The 26845-nt window shown below is 38.9% G+C and overlaps 3 protein-coding genes across 8 annotated transcripts; all 3 read right to left on the bottom strand.

The window, feature by feature from the left end:
- Positions 1-207: 207 nt before the first annotated feature.
- mfsd1 (major facilitator superfamily domain containing 1) lies at positions 208-14115 on the bottom strand. Of its 5 annotated transcripts, XM_034097133.2 has the most exons (17): positions 13819-14115; positions 13562-13614; positions 13259-13371; positions 13106-13148; positions 12881-12948; positions 12568-12676; positions 12318-12420; positions 11713-11811; positions 11299-11410; positions 10606-10662; positions 10133-10289; positions 9500-9597; positions 9264-9376; positions 9122-9169; positions 8850-8916; positions 758-866; positions 208-555 (listed from the first exon to the last, which is right to left on the bottom strand). In XM_034097133.2, the coding sequence occupies exons 1-17, from the start codon at positions 14066-14068 to the stop codon at positions 496-498; spliced, it is 1659 nt and encodes a 552-aa protein (XP_033953024.1). In that variant the 5' UTR covers positions 14069-14115; the 3' UTR covers positions 208-495. The 5 variants fall into 5 exon arrangements, with proteins under 5 accessions (XP_033953024.1, XP_033953028.1, XP_033953026.1 ...); XM_034097137.2 differs by lacking the exon at positions 758-866 and having other exon boundaries at positions 13819-14114; XM_034097135.1 differs by lacking the exons at positions 208-555; positions 758-866 and adding an exon at positions 1046-2728 and having other exon boundaries at positions 13819-14113.
- A 1862-nt stretch (positions 14116-15977) lies between these two features.
- Positions 15978-20701, bottom strand: LOC117457207 (P2Y purinoceptor 13-like). Of its 2 annotated transcripts, XM_034097142.2 has the most exons (5): positions 20486-20701; positions 20043-20130; positions 19147-19351; positions 18674-19063; positions 15978-17273 (listed from the first exon to the last, which is right to left on the bottom strand). In XM_034097142.2, exons 3-5 carry the CDS (start codon positions 19327-19329, stop codon positions 16800-16802), a joined length of 1047 nt encoding a protein of 348 aa, XP_033953033.1. In that variant the 5' UTR covers positions 19330-19351; positions 20043-20130; positions 20486-20701; the 3' UTR covers positions 15978-16799. The 2 variants fall into 2 exon arrangements, with proteins under 2 accessions (XP_033953033.1, XP_033953034.1); XM_034097143.2 differs by lacking the exon at positions 20043-20130.
- Positions 20702-22024: 1323 nt separating this feature from the next.
- On the bottom strand, positions 22025-23020 carry LOC117457020 (P2Y purinoceptor 13-like). Its single transcript, XM_034096888.1, has one exon. It carries the CDS (start codon positions 23018-23020, stop codon positions 22025-22027), a length of 996 nt encoding a protein of 331 aa, XP_033952779.1.
- Positions 23021-26845: the final 3825 nt, after the last annotated feature.

Raw genomic sequence — 26845 nt, 5'->3', positions numbered from 1 at the left:
AAATAAAAGCAAAAGTAAGAGACGTATATCCTGCAATGGCGGTTCTGATAATAAATGATACTGTGTGGCCAGAGGTGACATTTAACATTTGAGGGAACTGGTGCCCTCTGTCGTTAGAAGAAGGCTTTGCCTCTACACCAGACCCTAGAACAGCAACTACAGTACAGGCAACATAGCATTAGCTTTTATTTTTATTTTACAAGAATAAAAAAAAATGTAGGATGTGGTGTTTCTATAAAAAGGCACAAGATAAGGTGGAGCAAATAGAAAATAACTGAACAATAAAGGTATTTGGTGATACTAATGATATAACAGATAACAGTCTACATTTGTAGAATAACAGTAACTTCTGTGGACGATAGGAATACCTTCAAGGCAAAAGGCGCATGAGTATTTTCTGTAAACGGGGACACGTTGTAGGTATTATCTTTCTTAGTGCATACTTGTCTGGAGCCACAGAGCTACAGTGTTGAAGGAGCAGCTGAATGAAGGACATCATTTCAGAACACTCCTGTGGGAAAGTGATGACAGGTGGGAAGAGAAGTGGTCTGGGAGCTGAGAGAAGTGATGGGAAAAAAGAGCACAGTTTATGTGAAATAATAACTTGTTTAATAATAAAGTGAAGCAGTAACAAAAGAATTCTCCTGGTCTTCTTTGAAAAAAAAGCGTTGCCAGTGTGACGTTTTGAAACTGAATTAGGAAATAATTGGATTCCTAATTGAGTCAAAGCGTAAGTGTTGTGTCTGTTCGTGCATACCTGTGCACCCAGCCTTGAGAGGTACCGGTTGCGTAAGCCAAAAGCAGACATGGGTGCCGCCTCTTCAGCCAGCTCACCCTCTGACACTTTACTGGATTGCCTTTTATTCCTGCAGGAATAATAATGTTGACATTCATCTCCAGCTTGAACTAACAAGCACTATTATTGTTGTATTACAGACAGGATTAATCAGCCACAGTCTGCTGCACAACGATAAAAAAACACCTTATTACCATTGTGGTGCAGTGAACATAAACCTACTGCAGCAAAAAACAAAGCAAATTCAAATGCTTTCAAATAATTGTGTTTAATTACATGCCATGTCTCATTAACAATTGTGATTTGGTTCTACAAAAATACTTATTTTAGTGGCTTTCTGTACAATCTCACTGTCTTTCATTGTACAATGGATCTTGTGTAATTTCTTGTACACAGCTCAATAACAGTTGATACTTTCACACAAACATGTTCAGTTAACAACCACCATAGTGCAAATGAGTGATAGGTGAAGAGAGTGGCATGTTTCTGGTTGTACAGTATGACACTGGTCATTATAATGTCACAACATTTTAGCTACATGCTACTGACCGGCTTCTTGCATAGGTTGGGCACTATAGGGTAACTTAACACCAGATTGAAAAACAGAGTTAGACTCAAGTCTAACCATCACTGGTAATCAACAGTGATGTCACAGTGCAAGGGAAGGCCCTATAAAACACTTCTACATCACTGCAGCAAAGTGAGAAGTCAAACTATGCAAGAAAAAAATAACAATATTTTTTGGGGGCATTAAGTTACTCTTAATTATTAGAGGACTTATTTGCCCAACTGAGGTAGTGATTGTTTATCCGCCACAGTTTTTGACCTCGATACCAACACAGGGATACATCTCTTCCCACTTTACTGGAATTATGAGATTTAATCAGAGTGCATTTTGTCTCAACGTTCAGATGAAGCAAGCAACGATTTGCGGGCAATTACTTAATACCACTTAGTTTCCTGAGCTTGAAAATGTCTGAAAACATGTTTTAAAGGTCACAATAAAAGCCGTTTGTAAAAAGCAAAAAATCTGGGGAATTATTAATACATGGGTATGCACTTGAAAGTGAGCCTCTTTCTTTTAATTGTCTTTCAGATCATTATAGTGATATAATATTTGATGATGCAACAGAACATTTATCTTTATGAACTTTCCAAACCAGTGAAGAGCAGGTAAATTAATTTAGGAATCAAATAATTAAACATTGAAGATTTAAACAATAAAGAGCTATGCTCTTTTAGACATTATAAACTATAAAGGGTCGATGACGCATATGATTAGAATTAGAAGGGAGGATTTTGGTTGGCAACTTTTGTGAATGCTGACAACTGATATGTACATAAACAAACTGCTGAGTTGTCTGAAATAAGGCGAGTAACAGGGTCGTTCTGAGAATAAGTTGTAAAAAAAAAACATGAAAACATCCACAAAGTTACCATTATCTACATTTAAAACAATTGAATGAATATAGAAATCCTATATTGGGTGATCAATTAGCATGTCATAAAATCTAAAAAGGTACCAATCCACAGGATATGAGTCTTGTCTTTTGCTTAAAAGGGTTTGAAAAAACACTATCAAAGCATCTTGACTTTTTCCGTAAGTTTGACACACACACACAAGTCAGTGGAGGATATGACATCAGTGTGAGAGGTCAGAGAGGAACTGTTGAGGCCAAACTGAGACGTGTCATTGGTCCTCCTGGTAGGGACATAATAAGCTATGTATAAAAGGTTGGTTTTGTTCAGACAGTCAGTTGTGATGGGAAGAGCTACAGCTGACAGCACTGGGTGGAGTCAGTAGTGCAGTCCCGCCCCGTGGCAGTTGATTGACAGCTCTGTGGTGGACAGTGCAGCCTGCTGGCTCTGAAGCCCAGGACTAGCCCAGTGTTCCCTCATCATCATCATCATCATCATCATCATCATCATCATCTGGAAAATATCAGTCACAGAACGGACCAGAAAATATTAGTCTGCGTTTTCACAATAAGAAAATATGTAAATAGATTAAACAGATAAATAAATGCATAGATAGAGAGAAAAAGAGATGGCGGTATGGCAGACACGGATCTTATCTCCGGGACGTTTCACTGTAAAAACGGTTCCGATGTTGAAGTCAATAAAACTCTATTCTCTATCGTAATTTACTTGCCCAAATAAATAAAAAATCAATGTGCGTTTAAATAAGTAACACTTAAGTAACAATGAGAATATGTTTTAAGAACTCATTAATTTATAAATTAATGTTCACATTTTCTGAACCTTCTTATAAATAAGTTTTGGAAAACTTCATAAAAATGCTTTTGTCAACACCACGGTCATGACACGCCCTCAAACGAGAATACCGCGGTGTGAGGCTTCCTGTTCCTCTTAACAGCAATTATTCGGCAGCTGTACATGTGCTTGCTTCTGAACTACTTAAAATCATCGTAAAACAATTAAGCATACCACCCGAGTTATTAATTACTGCTTTTTAACGAGCAAGTGTTATTTACTTTTCTTGTATTCACCGTTTCGAACGGAACATCGACATGCCAGCGCCATTACTGCTGTTAAAGTTAGACTCAGCCCTGTCATGCTCATGTAGTCTATTTTTTTGCGCAAATGGTGTTGGGCAAAGTTTGCATCAAGTGCTTACAGACACAATTCTGTTAAAAGTGGTTAAGTTAAGAGTATGTATTTCAGAATCGACTCAGCAAACCTTTCCCCTGTGCCGCTCTAAGCGTTGGCCGGGCACCGTCATGTGGTCACGGGTCTCAGAGGCTCTGGTGCCGAGCATGTTGTGCGGTAAAATACCTCCGCAAAAACTATTCCCTACTACTTTATAATCCAGCGGTTATGTAAGAGTAAGTTACTATAATATAATATTGGGAGGGATGAAACCCTCTTTAATGGTCACACATGCAGAGCACACAGCACAGTGACATTTGTTCTCTGCTTTTAACCCATCCTAGTACCAGGAGTCTAGTACTAGGAGCAGTGGGCAGCTATTGCACAGCGCCCGGGGAGCAATGGGAGTGAGGGGGGAAGGGGGTTGTCCGGTGCCTTGCTCAAGGGCACCACGGCAGGGCAGGAGGTGAACTGGGACCTTTCCAAGTAGCAGTCTCCACTCCATTTTTAGGTCTGGTTGGGGACTTGAACCGGCGACCCTACGGCTCACAGTCCAATCCCCTACTGACTGAGCCTAATGCGCCCATTTCATATTAATTCCTCTGTATGCATTTCACCGTTTGTTTTACTGTGAGCAATGAATTATATTTCTACAATCTTGATGTGTACCCAATTTAAACTCATGGTCTGCAGTTACAGCATCGAGTTGGTATTATACAATATGAAGTGCAAACTATATTTGTCATGCTTATGCAATAGTATAGATGCAAATCCATGTTTGAATCTGCAGGAGAGTTAACGTTAGCTCTCAGTAGCCAGTGACGGAGGTGCCATTGACTTCAGTTAAGGTGCATTCAGGCGCAATTCAGTAAAAGTGTGTATTGGGCGAAGATGCATGTCGTCCAGTAAAATGCAGTCTTTAGCGAGAAATATCAATAAATACTGTTGTATTAAGGAGATGTTTTACTACAATACCTAGTGGTCCGTGAGTATATAAAGAAATACATTTATTTAAGTTTTTCGCACTCTCGCGGAAATATCTCCGCAATGGAACGAGCTTAAGTTTCACTTTCGATTGCATGATATAGCCCAGATAAACACCTTCATCACACATGTTGCCACTTGTTTGTACCATTTTCAGGCGATTTGTAAAAAACTATGTGTTTTTGGATATTTGTAGAGTTAGGTGGTCCGTGAGTGTTTTTTTTTTTAATGGTTAGGTGGTCCTTGGTATGAAAAAATTTGAGAAACACTGATCTAGATCAGGGGTACTCAAATACAAATCTTAAAGGTCCAAAATAAATGTTTCAATAAGACAAAGGTCCATTTATTACGGTCATTCAAACTTTTAAACAATTGCAAAAAGATTCTTAACACGAGGTTGCAAAAACAAAAATAATCTGTATGCAGCAGTTTTCATTGTTGTTGTGTCTGTGCTTGACCCCTCAGAGTCGCAGTGTAAGAGCTGCACAGTTATGAATAAAGGCAGCTGCACCTTCTTTCATTCAGCATTCCCATTATTGCTTTATACATGTCTTGCCCCCTTGTGTGTCCACTGAGGTTCGTCAGGCCCAACACATCTTCAACAAACTCCCCCTTTGCCTCATCATAAAAACTCACAAACACCAGCAACTGAGCAATGTCAGTGGTGTCAGCGGTCTCATCCACAGCTACGGAAATGCACTGTGCATTTTTTATTCCATCACAAAGCTGATTACTCAAATCACCAGCCAGTATTTATGTTCTTCTGGTTGCTGTGGAATCTGAGAGGGGGATTTGCTTGATTTGACCTGTTATTTCCTCTTTTTGTTTGCCTTCAACATGGTCTCCATCACTTCAGTCATGCATTCTTTTATACTTCAGTTATTATCCAGTGGAGAGTTCTTACCTACTGGCCTAGTTAAATCAAAGTGGTTACTTTTTTTTGGCTGAGCAGTGAAGTTTTACACACCGTCTTATTTGACTTTCTCAGGACTTAAAACTGTTTTTTGGGGGCAGACCCCCTCAAAGAAAAAAATATATTTACACACGTAAGGTCATCATCTTAATAGTTTTGTATGCTCATCCGTGAGCAGAGCATCAAGTTGACGTGTATTACAGCTGAATGCGCCGATTACAATTTTGTTCAGCAAAACTCCTCACAAACGTATTAAGATCAACAGCTTTAGTGCGTTTTGATTCAATGCTGAGTACAGCCAAACGGTCAGTCTCTTCTCTGTCAGTGTAGACCGCAAATACCTCATTCCTTCAGTGCTTGGGTCCGAATGCTTCTCGTTTTGCACCGTCTCGTTCAAATGAAATCGCCGCCAATCATATGTCCACGCTCGCGCCAGGACCGGGGGAGGGGTTACATGACGTGCATCTTGTGCTGCATTCACTTGCACTCAGACATTAGAGACTTTCTCTCATAAATGTCCGATGAGCGCTGTTTGCAGTCTATGGACATAGCGGATCATTTTGACTCGTTGCGTTGTGGCGATGTCTCGCAAATAACACAGATAATACAGATAATACATATGAAAAGTATAATTTGCTCAGAGTCCAGAGACAGTTGTGGTTCGGTCCGGATCGGAGTCCATACTTTGAGGATGCCTGATCAAGATCCTCTGTCCCGAGCCAGTGAACTAGCGGGCCTTCTAGAATACCCTGGAACCGAGGGAAACTCTGAAAGAATACGCCCATTGGCTACAAATCAATATATGATTGGCTGATCAGACTCTCAATCTAAAGGTATGCTCCCCTTTCAGTGCAACGGCCAGGGTATTCGATCAAGGATATAGAATACCTTGGTTGAAGGATATTCTACCCAGAGACAGATCTGATTGGTTGCTTTTTTTTTCTAACACAAAACCACTGAAATGCATAGTGCATAGACCGAGAAAGACAAACAAATCAATTTTTGTGTTCCAGGGTATTCTCTAAATACCTTGAAGGGCCTGACGGTTCGCCACTGTGTTTTAATTATGTTTGATAAGTTGGACATTTTATGAACTATATCAATATCATGACTATGTGGTTCATTTTCTTGCAAACAAGCCTTTTTTTTATGGCTTAAACCCCTTGTAATGCATGTGAATAGCACCATGTTACCTAGTTACCGTCTGTTAACAGCTAATGTAATCTGGCAGTACCCGTTATGATTTCAAGATGGATTTAATTTTTGTTGTTGAGGAAAACACATGGTGTGTCCTGATTTGTAATCAATTTAGTGTTTCGTTTGTATATACATGGAACAGCAGAGGTCGAAGTATAACAGAGGCTCGTGATACACAGCATGAAGTTATACGTTGCCCACGAGCCAGATGCAGTTGGAATAACCATCAAGTAATAACCATGTGTCTCCATGTATGTTAATGTGTTGTGCTTTTAAACAAACTTGTTATTGTTTTATGAAAACTGTTTTGAAATAATCAAATTTTAATAATATGTATACTATTAACATGTCCATAACATTCCCTTTTTTTTTTTTAAATCTATTTGTTTAATCTGCAATGTTTCAATGCTATCAAATATTTAAAGGGTTGGATTGAAATCAGGAAGAGTTTGTCGTATATAGGTTCCGGCAACTCAATTGTATTTTATAATTTACTTTATTTATTCTTGTCTTATGTGGTTCTTAGCAGATTGTTATTTGCATTGGTTACACTTAATATCTTGGCTTTTAATTGTAGGCTCAACTCATCTTTTCACATGCAAAAAAGATCACATTAGTGAGTTTACCCAACTCCTATAATTGCTTGGAATCGCTTGACACATCTAATAAAAGTCTTGGCAAAGTAACACGTTCTTGAGTAGAGGAAAACTAAAAAAGTAAGTTTCACCAACTCAAAAAAATGCAAAAGTTAAAATGTATTGGAATCGTTTGACAATTTATTTTTACCAAAGCAACAGTTTTTACAATGCATGCTAACAGAAAGTATAGTTGCACCAGGAGATCTCGTGTGGTTTGTGTTCATCTATCAGGTTTGCTGTGAAAGTGCAACAGTCAAAAACCTCAATTAATGTGCCCACTTGGTTATGCTTACTAACACGCATTTGCAACATCATGTTGCAGTCGTCAAAGTCTTGTTTCAAAAAGCACTTCTACAAAAAGCGCATGAGTGTTTTTCCACCAAACAAGAAGGCAATTAAAGGCTTTAAGCAAAGCATAGTGATACTGCTAACATCGCTTTCATTCTGTTTATTTTTAATAGGTTAGGAAGAACCATAAATATGCAAGCTAAGACAAAACCATGTATGGAATATTATTATTTTGTCTGTGTTCACATAGATGAGTCAACATTGACACTGATAACTGACAAATTGTATCCTATTTTCAGAGAGGCCATAAATAGGTTTGCTGTAACAACCAAGAATAGCAACATTTCCATGATAACGTGACTGATCACATCTTTGAACTCCTGAACCTTGTAAAACTATTGAACCTAGGGGATGTGGATATGCAGTAAAAAATAAAAGCATGATTCTACAACTTTGCATGTGAATGGAGTGTAAAATAAAGAACATTTCCATAAAAGCATGACTGTACCGATCACATTGAAAATCATACATAACCTGTTAAATAATGTATTTTTTAGCTAACTGGAAATTCTAACTAGAAGCCAATTAGTACAGTGACTATAGAGTGGTGCAGTGACAAGTCCTAAAACCCGGAAGTGAGTTAGCATTTTACCACTACTGGTTCCCTCGTCTCAGAGTCAATGGGATTTCTCCATGGCACGGATCACGTTTTGTTCTATGACATTAAATACATCCGCAGTGACCCCACTGGTGATTTTTGAAGAGTGTACGTGTCTGAAAATCGATGGTTGTTAACAAGTGGGTGAATAGGACTACAGAAGTTGTCGAGGACGTTGTACGTCATTACACCGAACACGGAAACACTCCCACTGAGTTTGTCCGCCACTGTTCTGCTTGAAAGCAAGTACCTGCGCTCTTGCAAAATGTTAAAACAAACACTTCAACTTCTACAATGTTGAATCTGTATTTTTGAATATCAATCTTAAGTTGGTGTGACATTGAAGTCGTGCGACCCTGCTGTACTCGGCTGTCGTTCATTTTAGCACAACGTTAGCATTTTGCTTCTGGCGATTAGATTTATGATTAGAAAATTATAAAAGTAGGGTAGACATGTGGATATTATCCGGCTGAACAAAACGTGCATTTATCAAATAGGTTCGTTTTCTACAGACCTTATTTCTAGCTATTTTCCCAAATCCTATGGAGAAATCCCATTGCTTTTTTGTCGAGGGAACCCATGCACAGCTTACTTCCAGGTAAATACGTCATCCCTGCACCACTCTATTACATATGTACCAAAATATGCCTCTGCCCCTTGATTAAATAAGTAACTTGATTAGTATTTACTTTTCTGAGATGCTTGTCTAATTGAAGGTAAGACGGCAGAAGCAGTACAGAAGTGTGAAGGGTCAAAACTACTCACTCTGCATCTGAAGTGGCTTCTTTCTGAAGTCTGGCTCTGCCTGCGGCTGACATGTTCAAATCTCCTCCTGGAGCAAGAGAGAGAGATGGTTAGATTAAGAGGTGAGTGGGGAGAGGAGTGTGCTGACGAGTAACTGGGTGAAGTGAGGAGATGTCATAGGATAAATGGAATATGATCGGTATATTTGGTGGTGAAAACTGAGACAGTACGGAGAGGGAGAGAGCAGAGAGGAGAAGTAAAGCAGTGATTTCAAAGCTCCAGTGTTCTCTTACCTTTAAGATAATCCACAAAGTACAGCATCACCACTGCCATCAGTGAAACTGCAGGAAATAAGGGGGCAAATGTGGGAAGTCACTGACAATGTCACTCAAAAGTGTCTAAAAGGAGTCCTCACACAAACAGAAAAAAACTGACCGCAGATGCAGACGCAGAAAAACACTTCTAAAAACAGGTATCCTCGGTTGTCTAGGATAGCTCCTGCTGCCATGGCAACGAGAGCCAGTCCCAGGTTCTGGATGGACTGCATGCTGAGGGACGAAGGCAGAAGATCAACATCAGTTTGAATTCAAATAAAAACAATTATCAGTCATATTGGTTTGTTTCAACTGTGAAAATGTATGTGATTGGTCATAATATAGCCAGTTACATACAAGCCATAGGCTGTCCCCAGCTGATGCTCTGGTACCACAAAGGCCACCATGGGCCACAGTGCACAGGCCAGTAAGGAGTAGGAGAGACCCAGGAGGGACTGTGAAATAGAGGACACACAGCTGTGATTACTTTTAATAATACAGGGCTCTCCACAGAGAACCTGGGTATAATATACCACCTAAAAGAGCTTGTATATTGTATAATAACATGGTATATGACAATATGCACTTTACAACCAGTTCTTGAAATATAGAAGTAGTGCAATAGAAATATCTATTGATTCAGTTCTTAAGAAAATAGTTTTAAAATTAAATAAAAATACAATCTGTTTTAATTTATTTATACGCCAACTTCTATTATTTGTTCACCTCACCATTAAAAACACATAATTTGTCTCCACAAAGAAAAATCAATCAAGAGTTTGCAACTTTAAGTAGGAACACATGTCAACCACTTTAAGTTTAAGAACTTGTATCCACACCCACTGTGACTCGCATCTCTTAACTGGCGCAGCGAATGTATTATTACTGACAGTGTCATTCCTTCATACAACTAACCCGACCACTCTTTCTTAATGTAAAAAATCCAATGTTGTTGGGGTACAGGTACAACATTTTTTCAAGGGGCCTTACCATGGCGATCCATGGGTTCCAGAAGGTAAAGGCCAGCATCATGTGAGCGGCGAGTGTGGCAATCACAGCAACCATTACCCAAATCACATTCTTGCCTATCCTATCCACCATGAAGCCTAGAACTGGAGATGCAGGGGCTGAGATGATGTACACAATACTGGGGGAAAATAGAGAAGGATATTCATTTGTTATGACTAGAACCAAGGCAAATCCAAGTTTAGGCTGCTTAGCAACAGAAATGTGAGTTCAGAAAATATGTGCTAAAGTCAGTATTTATGTGTGAGGTGACATTTTTAAAGTATTCTTCATTCCCAGTTTCAGGGAGCTGAACATTTCTCAGATGGAAATGTAATTTGTCCAGCTGTCCGTTAGATCAAAGAAAATACAGGCCAGGAATTAAATACAAAATAAATCAGAATCAGCAGACTATAGTGGATTGTTTGAAAAGGGCTATTACACCTGATCCGAGTTACCTGTTGACGGCTCTGGCTTCAGCTGGTGTGAAGTTGAATTTTTCAATGAAGAACACCCTGTAAATAAAAAGACAAGATGTTGGGCTCACAGTACGGAGAGCTGCTCGACTTTTATATTGATGTGACGACAAAAGGATGAGAAATGGACTTTACTTTTGCAGCAGGTAGGTCTCCGTCTTCTATTCATTGTTTTCTGCCATATTTGCATAACAAGTATTTGCTTTGTAAGCACAAACACTCGATAGAAAACCCATGTCAGTTGCCAAGTGATTTCAGAGTGCCTTTCAAAGAAGGACATGTAGATTGTAATATCCTCAATTGTTTTTTTTCACCGCAAACCCATTTGTCAAACCTCTTTCCATTTCTGACTCTCGCTCCATCCATTTGTGGTTCGATGACAACACAGCATTGTGAGGTTGCAGTGTTAAAGCTGTGATCAGGCCCTGTCCTGATTTCATAGGGTTTCTCCATTGAATTCATGCCATGCCACTTAAACACAGTAGGCCTACCATATTGAGGTGATTTACATTTGTATTTAACAAAGGACAAGGAATGTTAAACATTTTTCTTCAAGCATTACATTAAAAAACTACCGCACCATAATGTTAGCGTACAATGCCCCCGTTTTCAGAGTTAGGAGTTATTATAGTATCTCTCAATTGTGTGTGTAAAAGAAACTGATGAAATACTCACTGTCCCAGTCCAATAAAGGGGAAAATGGCGACATAGTAGCAAACGCAAATGATGAAGATGAGCCACAGGGTTAAGGGGAAGTCTTTCACGTCAGTCAACTTGATCACTTCGCCTAATATGCAAGATTAACACACATGCAACAGTTGGAAAGGCTTGTCTGATAAAGTATACAGTTAGTTCCAAGAGGAAAAATAACACACATTCATTGAACTGTTTTTACGAAGAAAGCCACATCACAGCAGAGAAAGTGCTGAAGCCAATGCACTTTCTGGCCAGAACGTCAATTTTAAATAGATAACAGCAAAAACAAAACACTATTTCATTGTCAACACTGACTTTACTAGTAAATATTGACAGAGGAGGCCAAAGAGGAAAAACAAAAGATAAAAAAAACTCAATCTTAGAATAGATTACCTGTTTTGCCTTGTTCCTTGTTGAGGATCTTCTCTGCTCTTTTGTCAAGGAATCCCAACACCAAGGCACAGGTGAGTGAAAACAGGCAGGTCACACCAGCTGAACATAGACAAATACAATTATAGACATTAATTCATATGGCGGAGTGACAAGAGAAATGAAAGCAATGTAAATTCAAGTTTTATGTTGGCGATTAGATTACCAAGGAATTTAAGTTATGGGGAAGGCTGATTGATTCTTTTGTCCATGTGAATTCATCTAAAATTGTCCGTGGCAGTGGAGACAGATTATAGAATAAAACACAACTGCAAGGTGTGCAATAGTAAAATCACTTTAAGTAATGATAAAAAGTGACACTTCTTCTAACTCATGTGACTCATCTGTAACAGCCAGCCAGCAGCACTTTTAGTTCTCTAAACCACTTCTCTCTGTCTCTGCGTGTTATCTGAGATCATTAGTTACAGAGAGAGGATCCAGTATCTTTAGCAGAGACACAGATAAAGCGCTCGTAACAGGACTCTTCATGTTTAACACCTGACAATTTCAAGCCTTGATCTCGAATGAGAAATGTACGCCTGGCAAAAGTGGAAATTCAAGATAGTTACCGATCATGAGTGAAGCGCCTAGTGCGGTGTGTCCAGGAGCGCCAACGAGGGCGACGGCTCTGCTGTACACCCAGCCCATGATGTTCATGTTTACTGTGCTGCCCTTAAGACGAGTAGAGAGGAACATGAATGGACTATAGACGTTCATTTACTATCAAAAACATGGATTTCTATAAAGTGGGTTCAGTGACCTTTGCTACAGTCAAAACAAATGTTATTTGAAAACAATGATCACGTTGTGTTCCCTTACCACACGTGCCATGCTGAGCTGAAGGCCAAACACTAGATTCAGCTCCTTTCCTTTAAACCAGTTCACTGCATAGGTGTTCTGGGCCACAGCCAGGGACTCTCCTCCAATACTGCCCAGGAAATAAAACAGAGAGGTGGAGCGTGTAAGCCGAATGATAGTACATGACCAAGCTGATCCTAATATTTGTCTTCAGTGTTGAAGGGCTGTAATATCGGATATATTGATATCTGGCTGCGGAAAAGTCGCCCTCATGCATAAGGATACAGAGAACTGGACACTGGTATATAAAGATGTTGCAAAATAGTTTGCCCACCCAAATATAAAACGTCCAGCTTCCATGAGCCAGAAGCGATTCAGCAAAGCTCCAGTAGCAAATATTACCTGCAAAGTTGAAAAGTTAAAAAACAACATATGAAATTAATATCTGTTGATTCATATTTAGATATATCATTTTTTTTTAAAACACATAATTATAGGAACATATTCTGTATTTCATAGAATAACTATTACATTTAGATAGCAAAGTAAGTAAACTTACCTGTCCAACACAGACAAATAGGGAAAAGATGATGGTTCCCAGCCTGTAAAAAAGCAACAAAAAAGATTGAAAAGCAAAAAGGCAACTCTTTCACTTTTGGTGACATACTGGACTTATAAATAGTACAATGATATAAGGTGTCAGTCTTTGTACCTGATGCCAAAAACCCTATCGAGCAGGAACCCCCCGAAGAAGCAGAGAACCACATTGGGCCAGGAGTACCAGGCATACAGCTGCATGAACTTTGAAGTGTTCAGATCCAGATCCTAGCACAGTCAGGAAGGTTACATCAGATTATTGTCCTCAACTGTTGTGGTTTAAACATTAAAGTCTAGGTGTAAATACAGGTGTGTGGAGAAATAAAACAATCTAATGTCAGCATTCAGGAGTAGGATTAATGTTCATAAATGTTCCATTAAGGATATAACATGGTGTAAAGCTCTGAGGGTGAATTACCTGGATGACTTGAGTTTGAAGTGCAGCTGGGTTATCATAACAGAAGTAGCTTCCTGGAACGAATTAACTACATTAACTTACTGTACACACAATGACACCGCATTTAATGAACGTGACGTTCATTAAAGCTTTGTTTTGTTGTTCATGTGACATGAGCAACAAAACAAAGCTTTATTTTTCCTGAATGTTGCTCATTAAACTCAGTCACAAAGTAACAATTACGAGTGTTTAGGGAAGTGGGGCTTTAGAATGCTCACCAAATCCCAAGAAGCACATGAATACCAGGACCACCACTCGGTGCAGGAGGTGTACGGGGTCGCAGATGGCCGTCAGGGGTCTGCCCGGTCCCCCGGCCGCCTGTCTGCCCTCGGCCTCATCTCCCAGCAGGCTCTGCCGCTCCTCATAATCCGCCATGTTCGTTTGTTTGGGATTTGCTGAGGGAAAAGTTGACGGCAGTAATGAGGATGTAAATCGATCACATGACCTGGAACGAATGTCACGTGGCATTAGCCTTGAAGCCGCTTGTAGCTTGTAGAGCTAACCACACGCTCGTGCCTGCCGAGAAGAACAAGCACCTCGCGGGAGCGCGCAGGGAGAGACTAGTTTCGATGTCAACACAAACTGTTTAAAGCGTCAGCGGCAGTGATGACCCTATGCGTACGGTTAGTAGTATGTCAATCACATAAAAGGGTTTAAATGCATTACTGTACACATAGGAATACGCAATAGGACTGTATCCACATAAATAATGAGTTTAAAAATACCTTGAGAAAGCATAAAATGCACTTTATCTCCTAATTTTGAGAAAAGTGTTACATTAAAAGGCTAATTGGGTTAGTTTATTTGTTTTATGTTTAATCTTGATACAAACTTGTTTTAACTATTCTTATGAGACATAAAGAAACAGGACTTTATTAGAGGCAGACATCAAATTGTAGGCTACTGACCTTAGACTTTCACTAACCTTTAGCCTATTTCACTACCATATGTTAAAGCTAGATGATGATTATGATGATTTTTAAGTATAATGCTTCACCGAACACAGGAGGGGGCTTGGCTGTCTACAAATAAAGACGGCTCATTTTAATTCTTCCCAAATATATTGAGGCTGAACCTGAACTTTCAGTTTGGGGGCCCCCTAGTGGCCGCAGGGGCTCTATGCATCTGCATAGTCCGCTTTAGGATGAAACGGCCCTGCCACCAACAACCAACAGACAAGTATCTAGCCTTTTCTCCTTCTTTGTTGCACTGTTTGGGCAATGCAGTTTTGAGGCTGTGTCTGGCAGTTTTTGGGAAATAATTGTGTCCTTAAGTGGCCAAAATTGATTATTGCATATTTGAAGGAAGACCTCAGAAAGGCTTATCTCTCTTCTTTGCCTTTACACATTTCAAAGTTAAGGTCACTTTTGTTTTTACATGTTGTTGAGTTCTAGCTCTGTTTTAAAGTGGGGTTAAATGTGTGTACCCATTGGCCATAATCTTTTAAAAAGTACTTCTCTTTTTACTTTAGTGTTTGTTTTGGAACAGTGAGGTAAGCCTCAAACATTTATTTCATTTTACTCAGTTGGAATTCGAACAATTGAACAATGTGTCAAAATGACTTTTTTTACCTAAATCCTAAACCTAAGCTTTGATACTGTAAGTTGAATATAAACCATTTATCATGGAATTCTTGACAAGAACCAGTTTATAAGCTTCTGATTGGCATCACTGACATGAAGACTTGACAGGTTGCTCTGACAGCAAGCTGTTACACATTGTTGCATCAAGAAACTGCAAGCCCCCACAACGACCTACCTCCTATTTATCTGGTTCTCTTCTGTCTCCAACGTGTGCCTCTGCTCCAGGAAACATTATCTGCAGGGTTTATTTAATTTCCATGAATTTCATTTAGAAATTCTCATAATTCACTACTGCAGGGTCATCTGTCAGAGGATTTAATCTGAGAGTGACACAGTCTGTGGCTGCAGTATAGCTCTTACCGCTTTGTAGCTCATACATTTCCTGCCCAAATATCAGCTACTGTCAAAGCCGACAGACGGTGGGAGTGGAGGAGGATCATATTTCATTAATCAGTCCCACATGCAGACACAATTGTAAATCAGGTGCAAGGTTTCATTAATCCTGCAGACCAGTCTGCGAATGTCCTGAAACCCATCTTTAGGGTGTTGCATTGCTGGAAAAAATCTATTTATTCCAGTTCTATTTACTCTTTGCTCCTCTTGCTCAGTGCAAAATGAAATGGTGCAGTGCCTGACTGCAGAGTTTTTACAGATTAATATCAGTTAGTAGTTTCGGTTGTGCACACTAATACAAAGTGCCTCATATTTTGATCAGCACCCATGGGAAATAAAAAAGACAAAATCATAATTATCTCAGGGTAAGCTACCACAAATAAACCACATCTAAACACATATCAATAAGCATTCCTTTAATTTTTGATGTGATGGTAATTTATATACTATAGCGTCAGTGTTGTGAACTATATATGATGAATATCTGTGTCAGCGCCCCTTGGGTAGAGGAACTAAGTTTAGATGGTTTTATCATTTTATGTTATTTGCTGCCTTTGTTGCGCAGCCACCTTAGTTTGCTGTGTATGAAGTGATCCCTTTCCTAGTTCTTTGTCCTAGATTTAATTAGAACTGTACATTCACTAGGTTTTAAACACCTAATCTTGAACCCTGTTAGTATAAACACCCCATGCAATTTTTCTTTATACAAAAATATTATTTTTATTATGTTATTATTATTCATATTGCACAGAAGTTATAGCTGTAAGCAGTGTCTATTGCAGTCCTTATTTTGTTATCATTTGGTCACTGTTTACATTGTGTGTGTCATTGGAGAATATGTGCTGTCAAGATGATTAGCCTTTCGCCAAAATGTCCGTGAAGGGAAAGTGCAGTTTACATGAGATAAGGGTACAGAAGGAAGTAGAAATTGACAGTGAACATAATTAAGGAAACGTTTCGTATGACTTAGCAAACCGAGGAAGAAGTGCTTGGTTAGTACTGTATCAAAAATAGCCTTGTTGGTGAGAACATTTCACCCGTCAGACCTCGTTTACCCTTTCCTGTTACAAAGCATTGAATATTCAGATTGTGATCACCTTGCATTAATTTAAAAAATGTTTGACGACTGTTGTCATCAAGATAAAATGCTATTTACATGTTGAAAAGCAATTCACACAGTAATCTCATCATTATTAATTTCCCATTGTACATTGTCCAGCCTGTTACTGTGGGACCCCATTATATGACAGTCTGTTACTTGGGGCCATTTGTGACATCTCCAGTTGAGTTGATGTTGCCGTTGGTGACTCCATGGCACCTTTGTTGAACGGCCTACGGCAGAGTGCGGCTGTCAGTCTTCTCCGAAACACTTTACACAGGAACACATAGATAAGCGGGTCTAAACACACATTGGTGGCCGACAGCCACAGGGTGGTTTCCTTTGCAATGTAGAGAGCCTGCTGTGCTTTGCAATGACTCGCCATGCTGCCCGTTTGGGTGAGAGTGTAGGGGACACGGGCAAAGTGAAAGGGGGCAAAGCAGATGAAGAAAACCCCCACCACCACATACACCTTTGCCTTGGTTCTGCGACTGGCTGCTTGAGACCTGCACTTTGAGGCTTTGTATGACTCATAAACCTTCTTGCTGATGAACGTGTAGCAAACCACCATCAATGCCAGCGTGCCCCAAAAAACCACCTGGAAGCAAACATAGACAAAACATTAAGCGCAGCAAAAGCACTTCTCACAGCTTTTCTCACGACTCATTTTGATGAGCTGTATATCAAAGGTCAGTTGAAATGTCAGCATACCAATAAATGTGCACTAAATTAAAATGTTATTATATAACAGCTGATTTGTTAAAGTTATAGTTTGACATTTGTGAAAAAAGGCTTATTTGCAACATTGGTGGAAGTTAGATGAGAAAAAAATGTATATCATGTCAGTGTTGCAAATTATGAAGCTGCTTCTGCTTATAGGTTAACACAGGGGTCTGCAACCTTTTTGACCAAAAGAGCCATTTTGCCCCCTTTTCCACCCATGTTTTTTGTCTGGAGCCGCAAAACATATTTGATAGCTTATAAAGTTGTATATATTGTTACATCATAGACAAAAACTACATTTTCTTTGCATTTATTATTTATTACATTATAGAAAACTGTTTAGGCCTACAGTAATGACTGTTTTTAAATGCCTTTGTCTGAATGTCTTTCATTTTTGTAAAGCACCTTGAATTGCCTTGTGTTGAAAGGTGCTATATAAATAAACTTGCCTTGCCTTGCCTATGCCTAAACAAAGAACTCTTATAAGGAGAATTAAAAAAAATACACAGGCCTACTAATAAATCAACACAGCACTTGGAGTCCTCTGCACATTTGAAGAAAATGAATATAATTCAAATGGGCCCACTTTGAAATAAATAAAACATATAGCTGCACCCTAAAAATAGTTAACTGATTGAATTATGACTGAAGATCGTCAGCTGTCTTCCTCTTCCGTGTTTTTCCTCCAATACGTAAAGGCTGCAGCACCTTTGACAACTTCTCTCCACATATCAAATATACCGGTAAGCCAGCATTGTTGGCTGTGAAAGCATAACTCTAACCACCAGAATTAAACCCTCTGTGTCCCTCCAATACTTTTATTTTTCTTTGATTTATCAATAGTTTGCTCATCGAGCCGGGGGTCAGGTTATTCGCCTGCAAGAAAAGGCGCTGGTGCGGGACCCTAGCAGGATGTGACGCATATTTTAGTTGACCGAATTAAAACCGTTATTAAAAAAAAGTGTATGTCACAGTCTATGGTCACAGTATCACCTCAAAATACAAGATACGAAACATTTTCAACCGTGCTACAAAATATAAATAGTCCTACAAATATTTGTATTTGATTTCCTTCTTATTTTTGTCTAAGCTCAAGGCGGCTCGAGAGCCGCGGGTTGCCGACCCCTGGGTTAGCACAACGGTTAAAAACAGCTTGACTCTGTCCAATAAGAACATCTAGATACCTATACTTCTAAATCGCACTTAACATCTTGACATCTATACAAAAATCATACTTTAAAAAAGTTTAGTAGTGTTCCTCCTACTTATAGCTACCTGACAGAAGTAGTTGAATCCTGCATGCCAGAGCATACCAGCGTTGCTCTTCATAGAGGTGCACTTCAGTCTGCCTCCAGGGCCGCGTGGAGGCTGGTCACTTAGAATAACGTTGGGTAATGCTAACGCTAGCATGACCACCCAGATAGCTGCACTCAGCAGCTGACCAACACGAACCCGCTGCAGGGTACACTTCCCAAATGGCCTGACTATCTTCAGGTAGCGGTCCAGGCTGATGAGGCCTAGCAAGAGGATGCTGATGTACATGGTGATGTAGAAGAGAACTGCAGAGTATCTACAGTGGAAGGCGCGTAGATATAAGGACCCCACACCAGCATCACTTAAGACTCTCAGAGGGATGGTCAGGGTCATCAGCAAGTCAGCCACGACCTGGTAATAAAGGAGGGTTATGTTTTTTGTTTTTTTGAACGGCGTAGACAAACTATATTAAGCAAACGCCTTTTGAGTCTTACCACATTTTTTAGAAAGACCACAAATGTTGAGGAGCTGGGGATGCTGAAGAAGATCCATGCAGCCAGGGAATTCAGTATCAGGGCAACTATAAATAAGATGCTGTAGAGACAGGGGAACACCACAGCGGTCACACTGGTATCCCGAACACACTTCATAGAAGTGTTTGACAGGGTGTTGTTCATCTTCAGATCTTCGCTACACCTTCTGAGAGCAGAGGAGAGAAGATAAAATGAAAGTAAGATTGTTAAATCATAAAATACTCAATTGAGTCACATAAAGATTTTTTTTAAAGAGGAACAGTGTAATGTTTTTTTTCAGTAAATACAAACATGCCATTTCCTCTTAGAGCTTGTCCTAGAAAGAACTGTAGCTGAATTACCTTTTATGATAAATGTTTCTCTTTCTTTTATATCTTTTAGGGCTTAACTCTGAAAATGTAGTTATTTTTATCTTAATTCAACAAGTAAAGTTCAATCTGACCCTTTCAGGAACAAACAAATACTTTTTTCCCAGAAATAAACTAAACCCAGGATCACCGCTGTATTAAAACAAAAATATTTAGAATAGGGGTTACCAAGTAGAGCTAATAGTTCTGTCAGTTCCTACTAGTAATAATGCAAACTAAAATGAACAGTAGGAGTACAGATACACCAAATATACAGTGATTTAGGCATCAGACCTTTGCATTTGTTCATTCTGCATTGTTTTCCGACTGACAGTATATTTACGAAACCCTTAACAGTTTAGAATTACACTAAATACTATGGCAACTAAGATATACTCTAAACATGTAAGTATGTTAATAAGCTCTGTTACAACAATTATATATATCCTTTTCCCAGTTAAGACTGGTAATCTAGGAGAGGAACTTGTAAAGCCAATAATTGAGTCTTACCTTCTTACTGTGTCAATGAAGCAATGAAAAACTGCAGTGCTTAAAAAAGGAACAAGTGAAATATCCTATTCCGCTTTCCTCTTCTTACCTACAGGAAGGAAATGTAACAAAAGAAAACCCCAAATTGCTGAATGAAATTCTAAAATATTGAATCTATTAAGAAATAGTACTTCTGACATAAAGAAGTTTAAGCTGCTCTGCTTCCTCAGTATTTCTCTCTCACTGTCTTTAAGTGTGTGTGTGTGTGTGTGTGTGTGTGTGTGTGTGTGTGTGTGTGTGTGTGTGTGTGTGTGTGTGTGTGTGTGTGTGTGTGTGTGTGTGTGTGTGTGTGTGTGTGTGTGTGTGTGTGTGTGTGTGTGTGTGTGTGTGTGTGTGTGTGTGTGTGTGTGTGTGTGTGTGTGTGTGTGTGTGTGTGTGTGTGTGTGTGTGTTTGATGCTCTTACAATGGGTGGTCTCTGGAGTTACTGTGTGGCTGTCTTGTCACAATCCCAAGGAGTTTGCCAGTCTTCCTCCGGGTGAAAGACCCTTTCCTTCCTTGCTTCCTGTTCCAATTGTCTGCTGAGAGGCTTGTTCTGCTCCGTGCCAGTCCCCCTGCCTCCGCTAGCTTGCGTCAGGCTGGCTATTGACAGGCAAACACCAAAGCCATGGACTCATTTCTCGACACACATCTAGAGACCTCCTGCACCACACTGCCCCTCCTCTATCCTGCAGTTTATTTTTTTATTCTCTTATTGTGACACTGTGCCTAACCACAGAGACATAAGCAAAACAAGAGATGTGAATATTGCACTGCTGACTTCTCATAAAATTGTGGTTGCATGGTTTCCTTAAACTCATTTACAATAAATGCAAGCTATACCAAGGCAGAAGGGGCAACACATTTACAAATAGGTTTTTTTTTTATGTACTTGTGTTACGTAATTGTATAGTTTTTATTTAATTTACTACTAAGACCACATTTTCATACATCTGTAAGCCTGTTTTTGAGATAGCATATCTGCTTTCTACGATTCCCTTTTGTGCTGTCTTGATAAAAATAGTGCATTTTGAGAACACAACATGATTTCCTGTGAGATTATGCTCAGATCTCTGCCATAAATAATGTCAGAGGGGATAGCATTTGCTGAGAAGTCACACGCATTTGTCTTTAACTGTAGTTCCTCAAGTGAACTCACAATTTACTTGCTGTAATACATAATCAAAATGATCAGGTCACATCATCTTTTAGTAAAAATCACACTGTCAAGAAAGAACTTCCATATTACCACATTTCCCTGCAGCCTGGTTTCTGTTGCAGAATGTAAAACTCAGCAAACCCTGTAGGGTCTGTTCAGTGGTTGAAAAAGTTAGCTCAACTGAAATAATTGTATTTAATGGGAAAAGTGTTGGTTATAGTACTGAGCAGAATCGCACCTCAGTGTGATGTTTATTAAAGAATGATTACAACAACTCTTAAGATTTATAGCATGCTTTATTATTCACTCTTAATATACATAAATAAAACAAATGTATTCTTTGCAATAACCTTTCATGTTGCGCTTATTAACATGCTGCCAAGCAAGCCGGCCATTGCACACATTGCACATCTGAATAAACGCATAAAAGACATGACCTATTTTTACTGTCACCACAAACATTTTAGGTCTTCAGTTTGAGAAGTAAATGTTAACTTTCTTTTTCTAACTTGCTTTGCATGGAATCCTCATTTACAGTCTCTCTTTTAAAACTCTATTCACCTAATGGTTTAAACTTCCAGACACAATACAAAACTGTGACATCAAAAAACATCATAATAACAACACCCTATTGTTTCATACTGTTTATCTCATCTAACCTTATTGTATTTCCTGTAAATGTTTTTCTCGCTATTTAGAGCGGCACACTGACAAGACACAAAACCTCACACCACAACGTCAACACTAAATGCACATGTTTGAAACAATATCTAGACCTTTCTGAGCCCAGATCTTAAAAAAGCATGTTCATGACCTTTGTGGTGTAATGCCTTTAGCTTTGTCTGCTGAGGCTTTGAATGAGATGGACACATCTTTTATCATAGAAACCAGTTTCTCCTTGAACTCCCGACACAGAAAGATATAGAGAATTGGGACCATGCAGACGTTTGTGCTGGCAAGCCAGAGGCTGATTTCCTTGGTAAATTTGCTGCTTAAAATATTGCAGACGGTAAAAGAAGAATAGTTAACTTGTTGGAAAGTGTAAGGGATCCTTACAATATGGTATGGTCCAAATGACACAAAAAACACAACAACAACTAGAAATACACGGAGTTTGATCTTCTTCTGTCCCTGGTTGTTGCTGCTGCCAGAGTTCCGAAAAGACTGGATTACCTTGTTTGCAATGGAGATGTAGGAAACAGCAAGGACCACACTGACAATCCAGAAGAAAGCATTCTGGAAGATCACAATCACTTCATGGATTTTAAGTCCAACCGGTTCTTTCAGTATCATACAAGAGCTGATCTCTGTCATATTGGTCACCAATTTACTAAAACATATATTTGGTAAAGCTGTGCATCCAAAAACTGTTACCCAAATTAAGCCTGATAAAACTTTGCTGAAGATCAGATTCTTACTAAACAACTTGCTGTTAGGTGTCATGATCTTGAAGAAACGGTCCAGACTGATACAACCCAGAAAAGCGACACAGACGTACAGTGCACTGTAGAACACAGCACTGAGATAACATGAGAGAATGTATAATGTTTTCGGCACATCCTGCATGTCTCGTGCCGCTTTGATTGGCATGATTAAAGTCATAATAATGTCAGCAGCCACCAGATTCTTCAGATACACCACAAAGTTAGAGGTGGACTTGAGGTACAGAGACACCCAGGCTGCCACACCATTCAGCAACAAAGCTAAGGGGAACATCAAAAAGTAAAGCGCTGTGACCACATTGTGGTTGTTAGGAAAGCTTTCACACTCCGACACATTGTGAGTTTTTTGATTCCATGTCATCTCTGCACCTGAGGAGCATGGAAAAGTTTCAAATACATTTTAGTAACGGGTATTTAATATCGTCTTCATGTAGGGTATGCATCATGCTTTTTAACCACACTGTCCATCTGAATAAGTGCAAAATAATTTAAACCATTGACAATTTTTGTAATTTAATTAGTGTCACAGAGAAATCATTTAACAGAAAATCATGTACCTGAGTTAGCTTGTTATTCTCTTTTCTCCACTCACTCTGCTGCTTACTGTCAAAGGAAGGATCCACTATCCGGCACTTATCCAAGTCAGAGCTGCAGGCTAAGCAAAGAAAAGGGTGGTGTTTACTACATGGTTGTGTAAATACATTTGTTTTCAACCAATCCTTTTATCACAAACTTTTTTAATTTGTAATGTATTTAACTTATACAGTATATACCTTTTCCCTAATATTTTAACACTCACTTAAAAATAGAATTAAAAAAAAAGTATAAATAACAGAGACATTCTGAAAACAAATTCTCAAGTAAGGCTTTAATGTTATTTTAGACTTTAAAATCAGGTCAAGAAGTAACAATAATATGTGTCACTTGTCCAAATACTATGCTCTACTTGTATCATAGTATGTTATGATATGTACAAATATTTGTCTTAGATTCAGCTATCATTAATACTACATTTTGAAAAAATTATACAAATAACATATATTCTGATATTCAGTACTTACAGTTGAAGACTTGAGTCACTCTAGTCAAAGGCAAAGCTGCAAGATGGACCTGACAATGTAAACTGACATGGTAGGTGTTAAGGAACTTGAGGATTTCCCTAGAAAACACATCAACAATTCAGCTGTGGTAAGACTGGCAATGGATCAGGACTTATGCAAAAATGGGGAAAACTCCCTGGTCCTTAGACAAAAGCATACATCATGGCAGACAGCATGCAGAGGAAACACCAATGAGAGATTGGATGAAGGGAATGTTTTGATTCCCTTTGTTATGCACATGTACTTTAGGCGTCATCATTTCTAAATGAAGCTATAAGCATTTAATATGTTTACAGAACATTTGACCTAACCTCTAACATAATGTGTATACATCCTCATTTGCACAGCAAATGTTCCTGTCCTAAGCTCTGAGCATCATTTAGAAAGCAAAATACACAACATTTGTTTCCACACTCACCATCATTGTGTTGTTTGTAAGCAGTGAAAGCAAGTCAACTTTACCTCTGAGAGATGTTGATGATTTATTTATCCTCATGTGTTTTACAATACAGTACTTGTTTTCTTGGATGTTTGTTCCTGCAAACATTATAGAGCTGATTCTGCAGGAAGTGGCATAATTTGACCAAATGTCTCACAAATAGTCCCATAGGAGACACAGGAGCTTGTTGTTAAACAAAGAAGATGCAATAGCTTCCACTAAGATGTATACATGAGGCTGGGTTTCAATTTCATTTCAATCTAATTAATTAAAAATAGGTGGTATGGGAAAGTAACCACAATTATTATTGGACTCTAGAATACTGAGGTGACCAACAAAGTGGCTGCATTGATATTACATTTTAACTTTCATTTCTCGGCACTTGATACTATAAAACAACAATCAACATCATTGACATATATTATATTACTTAGAAAGCAATTTATTGAGACCACAACAAACAGAATACCAGAAATTCCTGGCAATTGGGCAAAGCTCTTTTGTGGGAATCTATTAAAGTTGGATTAACAAGATTTAAAGAGAATATTTGTATGTAACCTTTCATTTAAAGACTTGAAATAGGTCGGAACTTTGTAAGATGCCATTGATGCAGCAGAAAGAAATACACTGACTTCAGCTGAAGCACACTGTTCATTTTAATTCTGTAACGCTTTGGTAATATATATTTACTGAAACAATTTGCTTATAGTAACACTATATCAAAGTGACCCTTTCACAAGAAAATAAACAAATTACATCTTTAAATAAACATGTATTAATATACAGGTCAAACAATAACAACTGAATATGAATAGAAAAGTGGGTAGAAAGATTAAATATACTTACATTTAAAAAAGAACGCACAACTCTGAGACTTGACATATGTTTGTGTTAAAACGGTTAAACTCAGTACATTTAGAAAAAGAAATAATACATTTGCCTAGCGCTTTTATTACAGGTTGTATCTCATTGCTTTCTACCATGTTTCTCTCTCTTAATAGACCTTTAGTCTTAACACATGCTATTCCCTATCCGGCCACTAGAGGGCAGTACAACATACTGATCAATGCTGAAAGACTGCAACAGCCTAATGTGTGACTAAAAACATCATATTTATCTCTAATTTATTTATGACTAATCATTATTCTTTCGATTTGGAATCATCTGCATTTTTATCTGAATATAACCCTACACAGATTCCTCGAGCTTTCATCAGTTCAACCAGCTTCTCTCTGTACTCCCTGCACAGGCAGATGTACAGAAGAGGGTCCAGGCAGGAATTAGTAGCAGAGACACACAGGAACAATTTATGGATAATCGTCACCCACATTTTAACACAGTCATCAATTTCTTCATCCATTGTTACCGGAACACGCAAAACATGAAGAGGCACAAAACACACGAAAAACACAAGAAGGATCAGGAAGACTCTCAGCTTGATCTTCGTCTTTCCGTGGCTGTTGTTGCTCCCAGAGTTTCTGAAGGACTGCAGGACTTTCAGGGTGATGCAGATGTAGCAAAACACAATCACTATGCTGACAAGCCAAAAGAGACTCTCCATAGATAGAACCACAAATGTGTTGAGAGTCACTCCAGCCGGACTCTTTAGGGAATCACAGAAATCTCCTGTTGTATTAACAGGATTCTGGTCTGTTAGAATGATAGTTGGGACGGCTGTACCACCAAATATCACAACCCAAACCAAGGTGGACATGACAAAACTGAAGATCACATTTTGTCCCAGGAACTTGCCGCATGGTCTAACAATTTTGAAGAAGCGATCAAGGCTGATAAGACCCATTAAAGCAATACTTGTGTACAAACAGCAGTAGAAAATGACATTAGAGTAGCGGCAAGCAAAAGCCCTTAACTGAATTGATGCTCCAGGTAGCATGCTAGCTGCCATTAGCGGGAGCGTCAGGGTCATCAGCAGGTCAGCAGCTACCAGGTTTTTCAGATACACTATGAAAGTGGATGTGGACCGGAGGTGCAAAGACACCCATGCTGCTACCCCATTCAGCAATAGTGCAATAGGGAACATGAAGAAGTAAAGGTAGGAGACCGCCATATCTACTGTCACAGGGCTGATAGATGCACAACCAGAGGAGAAGGCTGCTGTGTTCTTGGACACCATCATACCATCTGGAATCAAAGAATCAAACAGACATCATAGAAACATTCAAATTAGTTTTGACAACTGTGATCGGACATTAAAATAGAAAATTCTCAACAGGTTCTGTAAGCAAGACCTAAATCCAGATATGTTGCTTTTGATTGAACACATTTGGAAGTGAAATTAGTAGCTTTTATCAATTGCTAGAAGGGTTTATTTGTATTGATTTAGTGGTGTGAGTAAGATATATGGGGGTTCAAAGCAAATGTGTCATTGAGGTGAAGACCAGAGCGCTGTGTCCTGCCCTGCCCTATCCTGCCCTGCCCTGCCCATGATTTGTTTAAGACTTAGAACAACTACTGTTTTAAATGTATGGTTGAACCTGATTTGCATTTGTCATTATGGTTTAAAAGACATTTGCTACTATCAATTGATTTTGAATGCTTAACCAGTGCATTTGAATGCATCCTTGACACTGAACCTGACACTTACACTCTTTACACTGACTGACGGAAGTTGTTGGATCTGTTTTCA

This window comes from Pseudochaenichthys georgianus, chromosome 13 (assembly GCF_902827115.2).
Source record: "Pseudochaenichthys georgianus chromosome 13, fPseGeo1.2, whole genome shotgun sequence".
In the NCBI taxonomy this organism is placed as follows: Eukaryota; Metazoa; Chordata; class Actinopteri; order Perciformes; family Channichthyidae; genus Pseudochaenichthys; species Pseudochaenichthys georgianus.
The sequence above is the reverse complement of the archived record's forward strand: the minus strand, read 5'-3'. Positions and strand labels throughout refer to the sequence as shown.

Excerpts from the sequence above, each read along its gene's own strand:
- mfsd1 (XM_034097133.2), bottom strand. The coding sequence starts at position 14,068 with ATGCCACGTGACATTCGTTCCAGGTCATGTGATCGATTTACATCCTCA. Across the intron at positions 11,411-11,712 it reads CAAGGAACAAGGCAAAACAG|GCGAAGTGATCAAGTTGACT; the intron begins GTAATCTATTCT and ends CTTGCATATTAG. Across the intron at positions 9,170-9,263 it reads TTTCTGCGTCTGCATCTGCG|TTTCACTGATGGCAGTGGTG; the intron begins GTCAGTTTTTTT and ends TATTTCCTGCAG.
- LOC117457020 (XM_034096888.1), bottom strand. The coding sequence starts at position 23,020 with ATGACATGGAATCAAAAAACTCACAATGTGTCGGAGTGTGAAAGCTTT.
- LOC117457207 (XM_034097142.2), bottom strand. The coding sequence starts at position 19,329 with ATGAACAACACCCTGTCAAACACTTCTATGAAGTGTGTTCGGGATACC. Across the intron at positions 19,064-19,146 it reads TGGTCTTTCTAAAAAATGTG|GTCGTGGCTGACTTGCTGAT; the intron begins GTAAGACTCAAA and ends CTTTATTACCAG. Across the intron at positions 17,274-18,673 it reads GATTCAACTACTTCTGTCAG|GTGGTTTTTTGGGGCACGCT; the intron begins GTAGCTATAAGT and ends GTTTGCTTCCAG.